Source organism: Perna viridis, chromosome 6 (assembly GCF_037379345.1).
Source record: "Perna viridis isolate PV_CMFRI_1.1 ecotype Kerala chromosome 6, ASM3737934v1, whole genome shotgun sequence".
NCBI classification, from domain to species: domain Eukaryota; kingdom Metazoa; phylum Mollusca; class Bivalvia; order Mytilida; family Mytilidae; genus Perna; species Perna viridis.
Genome location: NC_142450.1, coordinates 31,085,422 through 31,099,634, shown reverse-complemented (window position 1 = coordinate 31,099,634; position 14,213 = coordinate 31,085,422). Strand labels below are relative to the sequence as shown.

The 14,213-nt window shown below is 31.2% G+C and overlaps 1 protein-coding gene across 2 annotated transcripts in view; it reads right to left on the bottom strand.

Moving 5' to 3' along the window:
* Positions 1-14,213, bottom strand: part of LOC148614534 (uncharacterized) — a 41,838-nt gene that overhangs the window by 20,238 nt on the left and 7,387 nt on the right. For both annotated transcript variants that reach the window (XM_088588682.1, XM_088588683.1), the window contains 9 exons: positions 11,446-11,567; positions 11,006-11,056; positions 9,725-9,805; positions 9,253-9,351; positions 4,432-4,536; positions 3,532-3,657; positions 2,785-2,881; positions 2,249-2,358; positions 966-1,145 (listed from right to left, as the gene is read on the bottom strand). In XM_088588682.1, coding sequence (XP_088444808.1) covers positions 966-1,145; positions 2,249-2,358; positions 2,785-2,881; positions 3,532-3,657; positions 4,432-4,536; positions 9,253-9,351; positions 9,725-9,805; positions 11,006-11,056; positions 11,446-11,567 — 971 coding nt within the window. The remainder of the gene's footprint in view (positions 1-965; positions 1,146-2,248; positions 2,359-2,784; positions 2,882-3,531; positions 3,658-4,431; positions 4,537-9,252; positions 9,352-9,724; positions 9,806-11,005; positions 11,057-11,445; positions 11,568-14,213) is intronic.

Genomic DNA, 14,213 nt, shown 5'->3' with positions numbered 1-14,213 from the left:
TAGTTAGTTATTGTAGTATATTCATGGAAATTTGGAACGCCTTTCCTGTTATAAGAGGAAAAATGGAAGGACCCAAGTCTTTAATCTTGTACTTTTCTAGCAAGATTTTCCTCATAAAAACCATTAGCTAAAGAGGCTAAAATTTATAATTCATGCGTCTAATAGTGTTATCATGATAAACATGGTCAATTACTATTATATGTGCGATACCCTCATCGGGGTAGGGGGTTCATTCATTCATTCAACCCCCATTAGAAGACTAAGGCTGAGGCAAACAAGTAAGATTTTGTTTCACCGAAACCATGCTTTAAAATGTTTTCTTGCAAAAAGTCGGTTTATATTGTCCGGTGATGATCTCAAAATTCGAGGAATTTTCAATGGAAAATTTTGAGAAGAGATAAATGCTGTTTTTACTTTGTGACTATAATTTAATGATAAAATACTATGAACCACATATTCAGTCAAAGACTTGAAAATTGAACTATTTAATAGTACCTTACAATTTTTAGAATCTGTATTTTCTTTATTGGAAAACCCCGTTTTTGCCGATTTTGTCATTTTCACGCCACGGCCTTTGCTATACCTTTAGTCCTGAGCTAGCGCTGCGCTTATATTTTGGCAAAAAGACAGAAATGTGTTTCAAGTACACCAATAATGAACGCTGTTTACAATAAGGGGGTATGCTTGCCCATGGCCTTAATGCATATGATATACGTTTTTTTTATATATAAAATGACAGTTTTGAGGATTTCTTTGTTTTATTTATTGTTTTTGCCGTAAAGTAATCCAGCAATTTTTTTCCTTGTAGCTTTCGTTGTTTTTTTTGTTTTGTTTTGTTTTTTTAAGGACAAGGCAGGCGATATAAAGCCTGTTACTAATTTCTGTTTTCGATAGTTTTTATACTTGTGAAAATGAAATAAATGAATTATACAATTTCAAAGTATACTTGTTTTTTGTGAAATTACCGTATCTTTGTCAGTGGCCATGACTCTTGTTATGATCGTATCGCTACTGGAATGTTCGTCGATCCACGCTTCAAGGACAGGAACATTTGTATCGAATTTAGGAACATTATCATTCTCATCTAGTACGTTAATCTGAAGGCTTGCCGTTGCACTTCTTTGAAAGTTGTTTAATTGCTTGACCTGAAATCATAAAGAAGTGAATATAAATATATCGATGAAAAACTCGGAAAGCGTCTTTAACATACATCAGGTATAATAATAGCATTTGAGAATCTGATTCAACTTTAAAGCATTTAGTTACCAATATAATTCAAATAAAATCATCAATTCTTTGAAAAATTGAAAATGTCAGATGTCAGATCGTCTTAACCATTGTTATTTTTAAAAACGCAGCATTATCTTAATATATGTAAGTTTTTTTTTTAGATGAAAATAATACGATGAGCGTCAGGTTTTTTGTCACAAATTTTTCTCCTGTCTAAAGAAAAGAAAAGAATTATTGGGCATTGGTAATTATGTTGGTTTACTACTTGATAATAAAGTAAGGACTTTGACTTCTAAAGCATTGATTATACAAATTATGTTTGCATTCTTGTAAAGCAGAAAAAGGAATAGTATTATTCAATAGCTTTCTCCACCTGTAACATGTATGAAGCCAAAAGCTTTCGACAGAGGCATTGAATACTTCGATTTATTTCTGAAGATGGATTTTCTTTAAATAATTCTACAAGTTTGATGGGAAACAAAATTATGACATTCAAATATATGAAATTTCAAGAAGAAGAATAAATGGTGACACCTTATTAAACGTTTATGCATATCCTTTTATCTTTATATTTTCTTAAAATTGGACGTTATACGGTTGGTTTTATATTATAACACGAAAAGAGATAAATTTTGGAAGGTTCGATATTTATCTGTAGAAATAATTTATCTTTTTCTTAGCACCTGATCCATGCTTCCAGTTTTAAGTGGAGTCAGAGTTGATCATTTGCTTTTGTTGCTTTTTGTGTATGATTTTGGTTGCTTTGTGTTCTTTGTTGTGTGTGTCTGTTTTCTATATCTGGCCTTTGTCCCTGGATTAAATTCTTTGGATTACCGCTATAACCTTGGTTCCCTTGAGTGCTCTTTCACAAGTTAATATATCCTTAAACTTGACGATATTCGACGTATCGTACAGTTCTACATTTTTTATGGATTAGTTATTTTAATACAGTCACCATCCAAAAGAAGCCTTATAAATTCAACGAAAAAGATTTTTCTAAGACTTATGAAAATTTTACCTCTATAATCAATAAATGCAAGTCTTTCTTTTCTCTGTCTAGTGCAGTGGTTACTTTTAAGCTACCGTCACTCGGGTTCAGCACGAATTCTCCGTTTGTTGTTCTGTCGTCTGCATTATTAATCGTCTTACACATTAACAAAATTACCAAGCTCTTTTGCGCGTTAATGTTTACAATTTTTTTATCTTTAAAAATGCTGACCGTTTGAAATGCACAAACCTGCCACCAAAATGGTAGGTCTGATGATATCGCTCAATGCAAATTAATGGTTATATTGTTAATTAAAATAGACTTGTTAAACTGTGATGATGGCATAATTAAATATGATTATAGATAGACAATGTAAATAGCAAGTGAATTAAACCAAACTTTAACCAAATGAAGTATTATGTGTCTTAAAGACATACAATTAATCACGAATGAACTCTCTAATTGCACTGTAGGTTAATTATACTTTTTAAATTATTCATGCATCTTTTTTTATTATTTAAAGAAAAAGATTGTCAGAAAAATCTTATTGTGCGAAATTGACATACTCTCAAAAGAAAAATTCAATTTTTGCCGTGCTTCTCCAAAATCTCCGTCATAAGCAGACATTTTAGGCGTCGTTTCATTCCATTCTTCTTGTACAGTCTTAAAAATAACGATTAAATAATCAACAATAAAAAAGATTTCGCTTGAATCATCTTTAATGATATTCCTTTGGTAGTTATATATACGATAAAATGTATTTAAAAAGCCCTGCAGTCTTTTTAAGAGATATATTTCATTTAGACCTTAAGATACTCTGAAATATGCAACATGCTGAATGTATCGTCATACCACAGTTTCTTTGCCATACCAATTAAAGATAATTAAAGATGTCTTCAAACATTGGTTCGCTGAATAAAACCCATAATCCACGACCAATTAAACCTTAATTTGGGTAGCGCTTTTAGTTTAATATTTTTCTTTGTTGTTAGCATTAGTTTCCAAGATTAATTTATAGTAAACTTTATTCTTAATTTCATTTACCTAAAACCGTAGATTTTGATTGATATATTGGTTGCATTTGTTATACAAATCAGTCTGTGTAAAATTTTCTGGTATCAATATTTTGAAAATACCAGAAGTAATTTCAAATCTTAAATTTCTCGATTTTAAATATGGATAGATCAGTTTTTTGGGTAAATTCGATATAGATATATTTCGGATATATATTACTGTATTTCAGATTGCCTTTTCAGTCAAATATTGCATATCATATGGTACAACTTAAGAATCTATATAAGTGAATAATTTACATTTTCTGTAATGTTGTATATAAACAATGTGTGGTTAAACACTGGGTCCAAGTCATCAATATCTTCAACGCGTACAATTAAGGTACTCCTACTTTGTCGGTGGAACATTGCATCTGCGTCGTATTGCTAAAATATGTGTGCAAGATATATTTTTCATGAATACATTCATAGATAGAAATATGTTCGTCTTATGAAAATCTAGACATATTAATTAAATTAAGGTGACCATGTTTTAAAACGGACAAAACACAAGAAATTACAAAAAATAATTTTTGAATACACTGAAATATACAAGTAACTGGGACTGACATTTAAAACTGAAAGCATGGATCAGATGCGCCAGTAAGGTTAAGATAGAAATAACAAACCAAATACAGGAACCTATCAGTATCATGCAACAATATGATGGTTAATTTTAAATCAGGACGCCATAAAACATAGACGCAAGGTCCAATACTGCGGAAACCATTCTCTGCTGATTATTTTATTTATGTCTTTATAATTTTACAGTACTAGTAACCCTCAAATAATATGTATAGCGCTGAATTGCAATACATATAAATTGGCTGTATAATTTTCAAATAAGGAATTGTATCAGTCAATAATTGGTAACGCACCTCTGTATTGAAAATTAACTGAGCTCGTGTTTATTATGTTACAATCATAATTTTTAATGTTGACACATTGATAAAAGAAAAGTTTTAAGACTATATTCAGTAATTAAAATTACGGCATCAAGACGATGTTAACATCACCGAGTCATTTTGATTCATGTGAAACTGTCGACTGTGAACTTCTGCTTGCAAGATGATATGCTTTTAATTATCGATATATTTTAAAATTGTTCGCAAAACTTTGTCGTCAACTCAAAGGTAATTTAGTTCAATTTTAAAATAATACCTGGTAGATAAGTTGAATAGTGTATTCTGTTTTTTCTTCATAATCAAGAATTCTAGTAGTACGAATATCAAATCCGTTATTACTAAAATGAGTACTGTAATTCGTCTACAAAATAAAATATACTGTATTACTTGTATTGTAGAATTTTACAATCCCCACTCTGCGGAGTATTTGAAACTATGGTTTTTTAGCTATTAAAATATGTCTTCTTTTATAATTGAAGTGTTTATCATGTGGCAATTTCTGCAACGTATAAAGTTTTCATTAAAAAAAGAAGAATTCGTGCTTAAATGTTAGTATTTTTGTTTTGATAGGTTGTTAATTTTCAATCAGTCAGTAACAGGTCAAAACATAAGATATTTTAATTTGGTATGAGACCTATCTATTACTTACATAGTTCTGGAAACCATTACGTTTTTGCTTTTTATTAAGTTTTTCATGATTTTTAAAGAAACATGCTACATCTCCCCCGATAACAATAGGCAAACTTTTGAAAAATAATATTATCTTACAATGATCAAACAATTTGTTCATTAATTTCATGGCACAGTGTGTATGCAGTGTTCATTGATTTCTGACAAAGAAGGAAAATGCGGAATTTCGGATTTTTTTCTCGATTTTACTATTTTGAATGTTTACATCCTCTCTAGCCAATTTAGGACTGAGATTTAAAAAAAAAACTACAATATTGTAATAGACGGGCGAGTGGGTCTGGTCTTCTTCAACTGGCTTCAAGCAGAAGGGAATGCAATAATGAAGAATATCGACGTGAAAATAATGTGTATGAATAAGTTTATAATAAACTCCAGTTTAACAATTAATCAATGCATAACAATCAACCAAGAAATACGATGTCGGATGATGACCTTCCCTTTTCCCCATAATATATATGTAACTTCTCTTATATATAAGGCAGGTCGTCAGTGTGGTGGGATATCGCATTGACATTCAATTACAAAAATAGTTAGACTCAAAACTGTGTGGTCAAAACGGACGTAAATATCCGCCATTATTTTCTCTGGTGAAGGGGTTATTAAAAAAAAGATTCTTCTCCGATATTATTTTTTAAAAGAGTTTTACTTTATCTTTACTTCAAAAATGGTTCTGCATACTTGGAAACTTTATGTTATGTACCTGGCTATGCCATTGGGACCGGTAGTAAGCTCCTTTTTGGTCTGTTCGAGATGTTCTCAGCTCGAGAGAGACTGATGCAATATGCCATCTGTGCTTCCCGCCTTATACAGGTCCAGGAATTGCGGGCAGAACCCTACTCGGCCGGCAGACCATAACTTTGGCTAATAACTTTTTCAAAACCCTACATTATGTTGCCGGTCGAACAAAATACCACTTATAATAAAAATACAGACTTATATTTCAAATTTCCCGGCACAAAAACTTAAAACAGGGATGAGTCATTGATTATGTCTGAGTCGTACAACATAATTTAAATGGAATGCACATGAACACCTACGCATAAATGGAATGTACATGAACACCTACGTATAAAAAATAGTTTATAGCGCGCTTAAACATTAATGAAATGAAAACTTAAATAAATTTTGGAAGGCTAAATGGTCTAAGGGAGACTCGATAATAATCTTTTGTACGCAAAAATGAAAAAAAAAGAAAGTTCGATATTTATCTGTAGAAATAATTTATCTTTTTCTTAGCACCTGGTCCATGCTCCCAGTTTTTAGTGGCGTCCCAGTTGCTCATTTACTTTTGTTACTTTGTATGTATGATTTTAGTTACTTATTGTTCTTTGTTGTGTATGTCTGTTTTCCATGTCTGGTCTTTGTCCCTGGATTACATTCTTTTGATTACCGCTATAACCTTGGTTCCCTTGATTACACTTATTTTTTATTAGTTCGTACTGGATAGTTACTATCAGTTTGATACAGATTTTCTCTCTGTTGAAGATCAAATTTTGATGCCCCGCCCTAATGATTCGAGCATTGTCCTTAGTAGTCCAATGACAGACGGTTTTCTGGTTACAAACTCTGAATAAATTTTCAGATGATTTTAAGGTACCTATTTACCTCTTATTTATGAATCACATGTTAAAGTAAAAAAAAAATGGATTATTTTACAGTATAAAAAAGTTTGAAACCCGAAGGTAACTATTCTTATTTCATATTCCCAAGTCCTTCTTTTATTGGACTATTTCTGCAACGTATAAAGTTTTCATTAAAAAAAGAAGAATTCGATTATTTACCCACTTTATCCGATTAAAAAAGTTATACTAGGGAATGTCAAATGAGTAACGTTATTTAAACACCATGTTAAAAACAAGGAATGAAGCCTCAGTGTTTAAGGGTTTTCTTAAATATTGTGTTACTGCAAATGTCGGTGAATAATATATATTATATATTTCCATAATAGTCGACTACTCATTTTCTAAAATGTAATCCTACCCTTAAAAAATATTTATCTTTTTGTAAATGTGTTACTTAAATTGTACATTTAATTTGATATAAATTATTAAAATCGATTCTTGAGTAAATAATCGATTTGTATAAAAGATGCGTTCGTAAACAACATTTAAACTTTTATGGTGTACAAAATAGAATGCAAACTTTTGTGTGTTAAATCAAGGAGTCTGACATTATTTTGGATAAGAAGTTAAAAAAAGTGTCAGTATTTTATGAGACTCTACGTAGTTCGCTGGTTCAATCGATTTTATAACAAAGATTTTTGTGCTATCCTTGTCATCATTCATTGCAAATTTCAGTATGCTGCACGTGTGCTTCAAGTAGTAACCCCCCTTTAGCTAAATTAGAAATAAAACACAGGAAAGTTTTATGGGAAAATTGCTTGAATTCAAGAATAACTCATAACCAGAAATATCGAAATATGAAGCCAGATTCCAGCAACGAGAATTGTTACCGTCTGCAATACAAAGAGTGAAGTCTCAGTAGTTCAGGGCTTTCGAATTACGTAATACAAAGTACTGCAAATGTTGTTAAATATCTGTGATATTATACGGGTCAGACAATTCATATCACTGGGTCGGTGAATCTCCAAAGGACCTTTGAACCACCAGCAGTATTTTATTTTTAAATTATAACAATAAATATATATGAATTTGAATACATAAGATGGTCAATTTCAATTCCACGCTGAATGTTTACTTGGTCCTTTCGGGTACCTTAGTATACCATTTAGATTATTTTTATATATGTGTTGAGGTTAAAACATATTAAGGATTCTATAAAATAATTCAAATTCCAATAATTTGAATACTGCTTTTGTGGAAACTTATGTTTGTATGTGTAAGAATTATGTTACAATCAATAAATATGCATTATTCCTGAAATTTCAGTAAGTATGCATAATTACTAAAATCAGTCAGTAATTATACATAATTAATAAAAAAAATTAATAGCAATTCTACAAATTTCGTGAAGTGAGTTAGGAAAAATGGTGAATAGTAAAATGGTTCTAGAATTATTATTTTACATGTTAGTGGATTTTTGTTTAAATTTTTTTAGCTAATGATTCAGTTATTTATTATCCTAGTATGTGCATCATAATAGCTGACAAATTTATTTGATATTTTTAAATCACTGAAGTTAATTCTACATGAACACGTATTTAAGAAGAAGCCTCTGTGTGAACAAGTCAAATGAACATAGTAACTGAGTAATATATATGTACTTTGAACACATTATTTAAAGTCAAATATGTATGACACAGGCTCTTATGTCTCTGAGATTGGAAATTCAAATATAGTTTTAACAAACGTTTAAGTTTTATTTCGAAGTTATCCAATTCTTTCAACAGAATTCAATTTAGGTTTTCATTTAATTTATAAAGTTACACAATTTAAAGATACAAAATATAAATATTTTAATAAAAAAACTGTTTTGATTTCTGCATAGGGGTAGATTTTTCACTTCAACTGTCCTAAGACATGACATTCATAATGATATAATGTTTTGATTCAACGTAAAGAAGAAGAAACGCTGAAGCTTAGTTTAGGATAAACAAACTGAAAGTTTAGTTGTAAAAAGTTCGAAAATGTAATTTAAAGGTAAAACATAAGCAAAATCCCAAATTCACGTCAGTGGTATATATGAATTAAAATGTTTCAGCTGAATTCTCGTTCTCGTTCTATAGCTAATAAAAAAGTAAAAAAAAGTGTTCTAAAACATTCCGAAAAGGGGTGGGGTGGGTGGGTGGGATTTACTTTGGGTGTATGTAAAGCAAGAACTGTAGTTTTTCTTTCTATTTCTTTCTGAACAGTCTATAAGAAGGTGTATAAGAAAACAACTGCATCTTTGTATTGCCTTTATTCAGATATATTGAGCCCCGTGCAGGTCCGGGTGTCAAAAGAATAGGCCTGCAGCAGCGCTAAGCTTGTCGTAAAAGGCGACTAAATAGTGCTCAGAAACCTAGCCGGGGGCTAGGCGCTCTGTCCACAGAGCAACTGGGATGTGTGCCCCAGGTGGTGGAATGGGGTACCCCTGGCATGTTACATGCTGGGGTTGTAGCTATAATACGGAAAACCTGACCGCAAACCATAGTGGTGCACCGTGTTGGGAAAGATGCCACGTTCCTCGCACGTTAAAGAACCCTGCTGTGGTATTCGATAGGAGTAGGAACCTTTGCGCTCCGCCACAGGAGGCTAAATTGCCCGACCTTACCCATCCCCCCTTTTTCTAGTGGCAATCAAAATTTGTCGACCCTGTTGTCCTTGTGACCCATCCTTTTTTTTATCATTTCATGTTCATTGTCTGAATATAGCTGAAATATTGCTGCTCGGACGTTAAACCCCAACAAACAAACAGATAATATTGACAAAACTGTATCAACACTCACCTCAATCTGTAGGCTGCTACCCGTTCCTGAACCTATGCCATAACAATCTGTTTGCACGATTTGGCCATTAAGGCTCGTAATAAAACCCGGAAGAGAACCCTTGCAAAAAATAAAAATGATGTTACTTATCCTATGTAACAGTTCTTATAATATGATATAGTAATAGTTTAAATGTAAGTGATTTTGTTCCTTCATTAACGTCAAAACATTTTTTTTTTTCAAAACGGTATTGTTTCATTCATTTCAGTATTTGATTTAATACCATTTCAAAACCAAAATTTGGTAGAGAATGTAGAATGGACCAACAAATATATAAAACATTTACATCTCACATAACAAAAAATATTTTATTGGATTGTACAGAATTTAAAACTTTTTTTAAAGCCAACCTAAATGTCTATCAGTGTCTATCAATGACTTGTAATTATGTCATCAGCAAAAAAGAAACCAACTGAAAAATACAGCTAAATACCTCTTTAACTGTCACTGAATATTGACTTTCATTAAAGTGCATTTCACCATGTGGAACGAACCTCTTGCTTATCCTAAGATCCTTTCAATATACCAACACGAAAATAATAAAACAAGGAACATGTATATCATTGCGAGCTGGATTAGATTTATGGTTTAAATTGTTGATCTTAATAACCATAATATCAAACATGTATAAAGAAAATATATATTTATTTACGTCATAAGGTGTAATTTCAATGTTCAATATCATTAAAAATTTGTTATTGAAATAATGTGTTATATAGAAATGTGACAAAATAGTCGACCTATGTATAATCCTCAGTGATTTTGTTATTACTCTTCATACTTGCGTTCCGATCCGTTCGTTTATTATAGTTGTTAATTTTCTTAGATTTCAAAATGTCAAGTTTTTACAGCTGGTGTTGGTTGGATACATATAGAAGGATTTTTTCACAGAAGTTACCTAATTAAATATTTAAAGAAATTATTTTATCGGCAACTTCGTTGTTTTTTTTTTTTATTTTCATCACTGCCTAATAGTTTCTATCCTAAGCTACTGTCGTGATACTGATATATGTAAGCAATTTTCAATGACACCGATACGTCAAATCGACTGTGATGCCGCCGATAAACAGAATGACGTCAGGTTTGAATGTCTTGACAGATCAAAACATCTCGCCCTACTGTGTAATGTCTTAACCTAACAACTGCCGTTATTCTGTATGTCCGGTATATTATTACATGTACTAATTTACTTAGTGGTCATTTTCATAAAATACATAAACATACTGTAATACTTTATTGTAACATTTCGATAGCAATACATAGATAGCTTTCCTAACTGTTCAAATAAACCGTTTTTTTACAGTATAAGATTCCAACAGTTATCTAGATTTGAAGTATAACCTGAAGTTCTTATCTTAATTACATTAATAAATAAAGAAATAAAACAACATTGGTACTCAAACAAGTAATCAATTAATTTTGAAAATTTCACTTAACTTTAGATATTATACATATTTAAAGTTTCGTGTCCATCTGAATAACAATACCACAGGAATATCAAACAAAGATTTTGAGCTATCGGACCTTTATTATTACTTTTGCGTGTTGTTACTTTAAAATTGCTATCGAAAAAACTATTTGGATTACGCGGGTCAAAATGTGCCAAAAGGACTAGAGGAAATTGGTATAAGCGCTCAATTACACAATATTGTAAAAAGGATATAAGTTAATTTAAAGCATTCTCAACTATTTTCAAAATATACATGACACTTGCCTGTGTGCCTCCTCCGTTGCAATTTACACGACATGAAAATGAGATGACTGACTGAAAATGTAATTCAATTCATATTTAAAGAAAAAGAATAGTCTACGATAATTTCAAGCATATGCATGAAATCAATAACCCTGAGGATAAAATGAACTCGATGACATAGTTTAATGTACGTGTGTGTCTATTTTAACCGATTAACTGACACTCGACAATAGTATGAGAACATGCAATAATTATTAAGTTTTTCATATGCCAAAACAAGATCACACCAAACTTTTCTTTATTAAAGACGTAAAATTATGAAACCCATTGAAAATATCACATTGCCTACACATGATAGCTACAAGGTATTTTGCTGATCCAAGTGTTGATATGTAAAAAAATAGTAATACATGTTTTCGTATTTAGTTTTATTCTAAGGTAGAAAACACATTTAAGCTTACGCAGTCTTTCGTCAAGTCTTTCTGCTGATAAACTGTAGATCCATTGAAATAGAAACGATCGTTACACGTTACGAAACTCAAAGCACCACTCAATGCATTGTCATATATGAATATTGGGTCGTCTGAAAATCAAATGTTGATACAGTATTTTATCACAGAACGTGCTTTACAAATGAATTTAAATATATATATATATATATATATATTAAAATGCGAAAAAAGTCACGTGGTTGTGTTTTTTTTTTGTGAACAAAGGGATTGTGTCAAAAGGTTCTGAAATAAAACTTTATGTAGGATTTTAGGTATGCAATCATATTGCAATGTAGAGACAGTAACAGCAGTAACAATATACTCAGCAAGGCTGTTTGTTTCTGGGTGACAACACCCCGAACCAATGGTATATGGTAAACCCGACATCATATAAAATGAAATTGAAAATATACCACAATTCAGTTTAGTCGTCCCTTCATCTCAATTTCAACACAACAACCCCCCAAAAAAGCATTTACTTATGTAATAAAAATGGCTGAAAATGAATGTATGGAAGAATAATGAGCAGAAATCTCAGGATAGGCGAGAAATACTCCACACTTTGAAGCCAACTCTAGTTTAAACATGTCCAAACAAATCAACCTCCATTACCTTTATTGTTGTATTGATTAAAAAAGGAAAAAAAGTATTACTCATGAAAGAGTCACTTTCTTGTACATATCAACGTATACAGCAACCCCTAACCTGTGGAATAATCTTTAAGACTTGCAATAATACTTTATGTTCGGGCGGGTAGTTTTTCTTCCTGATTTCACTATATATATATATATATAGTCGTCGAAACATTTCGCGCATTCCAAACTTTAAACATTCATAGAGGATGGCCCTGAACAATGTGTTAATATATGCTTTAATATAACAGTTATTAAAATATCAATACAGTAATTCATTACAATAACAATTATTTCCCAGGAAACAATCCTCTATCAAACAATCAATTAACCTACTGGTCGCACATCTTATAAGAGGTATGAGATAAAATTTCCAACAACAGTGTCGAAATTGAGGCACATCTAATAATTAGAAAATAGAAGAGTATTGTATGATGCCAAAGTCTTGTACTATATATTTTTTTCCCAGAAAATATTAAAATAACAATAATAAAAATATTAAAGAATTTAAATACAATAAGGCCAGGTGTCAGACCATGTTTTTTATTCACGTCTGCTTTAAGACACTGCATTGAAATAAATAAAAAAAATACCAGGAGTAAACTTATATGATTGTCAAATTGACGTTTTAATTTAAATGATATAATATTGTTCATTTGAAACAAACTTAAATTTCATCAAAGTCTCAAAGCAGCTACCTTCCACATTATTTCTAGAGGTTGAAATGAGCCAGATACATTCATCGTTGACAGACTCAGGAAGATAATAAGTTAACAATTGGTTCGTTTTACAAATCTGTTTGGACTAGGACAAATAGCTACAACTTAACAGTGAAACGTATTGAACGCCATTAATATCAATATGGACCAATCAACTATGTATTTTTATTCCGAATTATACGAACTCTCTGTTCGAAATGGTCTATCTGTAACATGATGCATGATGAGAATTTGCAAGAGATAAGCTATAGTAATCAGATAAAATAGCAATTCACTTTAAAACGGACAGGCAATCGCTATGTCCCAAAATAGCATCTTACACTAAAGAACCAGTTCCAAAATTTTTTACTTAACAACAAACAACAACTAATACAAAATCGGCAATCGCTAGTAGAAAACAAAGCTCCTCTGTATCAACAGGCGCAGAATGGTAACGAATCTCTTAAAAAAAGTAAATAAAAACAGGCTTAACAGAACCTACTTTCATTGCAATCTATATTTTAGCGATCTAGTATCGCTTATGATATTGACCAGGGAACCATATTATATAAATATTACTCACATTCTTCTTGGCTATGGGCTCAATGCTAATTTCAAAGTATTAATTTCTTTCCTTAGTTTATACACGTACCTTACCTTTAACCTTTATTTAAGTCAATATTTAATTTTAGATGTGCCAGTTCGTGATCCTTAAAACATAGAATTAGCAGAACTTCATTTGAACACTGCCAATCGTAAGTGCAGCTACCACAAAAAAAAAACAATAACAAACAAACAAGCAAACAAAAAAACAAAAAACAAAAAACGAAAACAAAAAAAACCATTTTACTTTTTTTCAAAAGGGTGTACATTAAGTATTCAATATGAAAGGGAAATATAGGGAATCAGGATTCGAGCGGTAATAAAAAAGTACACAATCTGAAGACAATGACTAGACAAGGAAAATAGAAACATACAACAAAGGACATAAAAACAATGAAAAAAGTAAATGAGCAACCCGTAAACAAAGTGAATTTTGTCTAATTTGTTTTGCTCTTTCCCTTCAAAACGGTCTGCAAGGAATCTCCTTTAGTCGTCAATTAGCCGCGAATTTCCCATAAATACTGCCATATTTTCAGAATCACTGAATTTTTATTGAACGCTGACAGATGCCACGGTTTCGTTTACCAAAATCAGGTCAATAAGATTAATTTGAAGCGTTGTTTTTTAATTTGCCAGTTTTGATGCGCGTTTTTTGTTCAATAAGAAACTAACAAGCAACACTTTCACAAAAACAATAGTTAAAAATGGGGTTTCGTGATCATTTGTGATTTTATTTTTGAACTTATTAGTATTGTAACAAAAATATTTTGTTATCAATAAATGTTTCATATGCCTGCTGTATTAC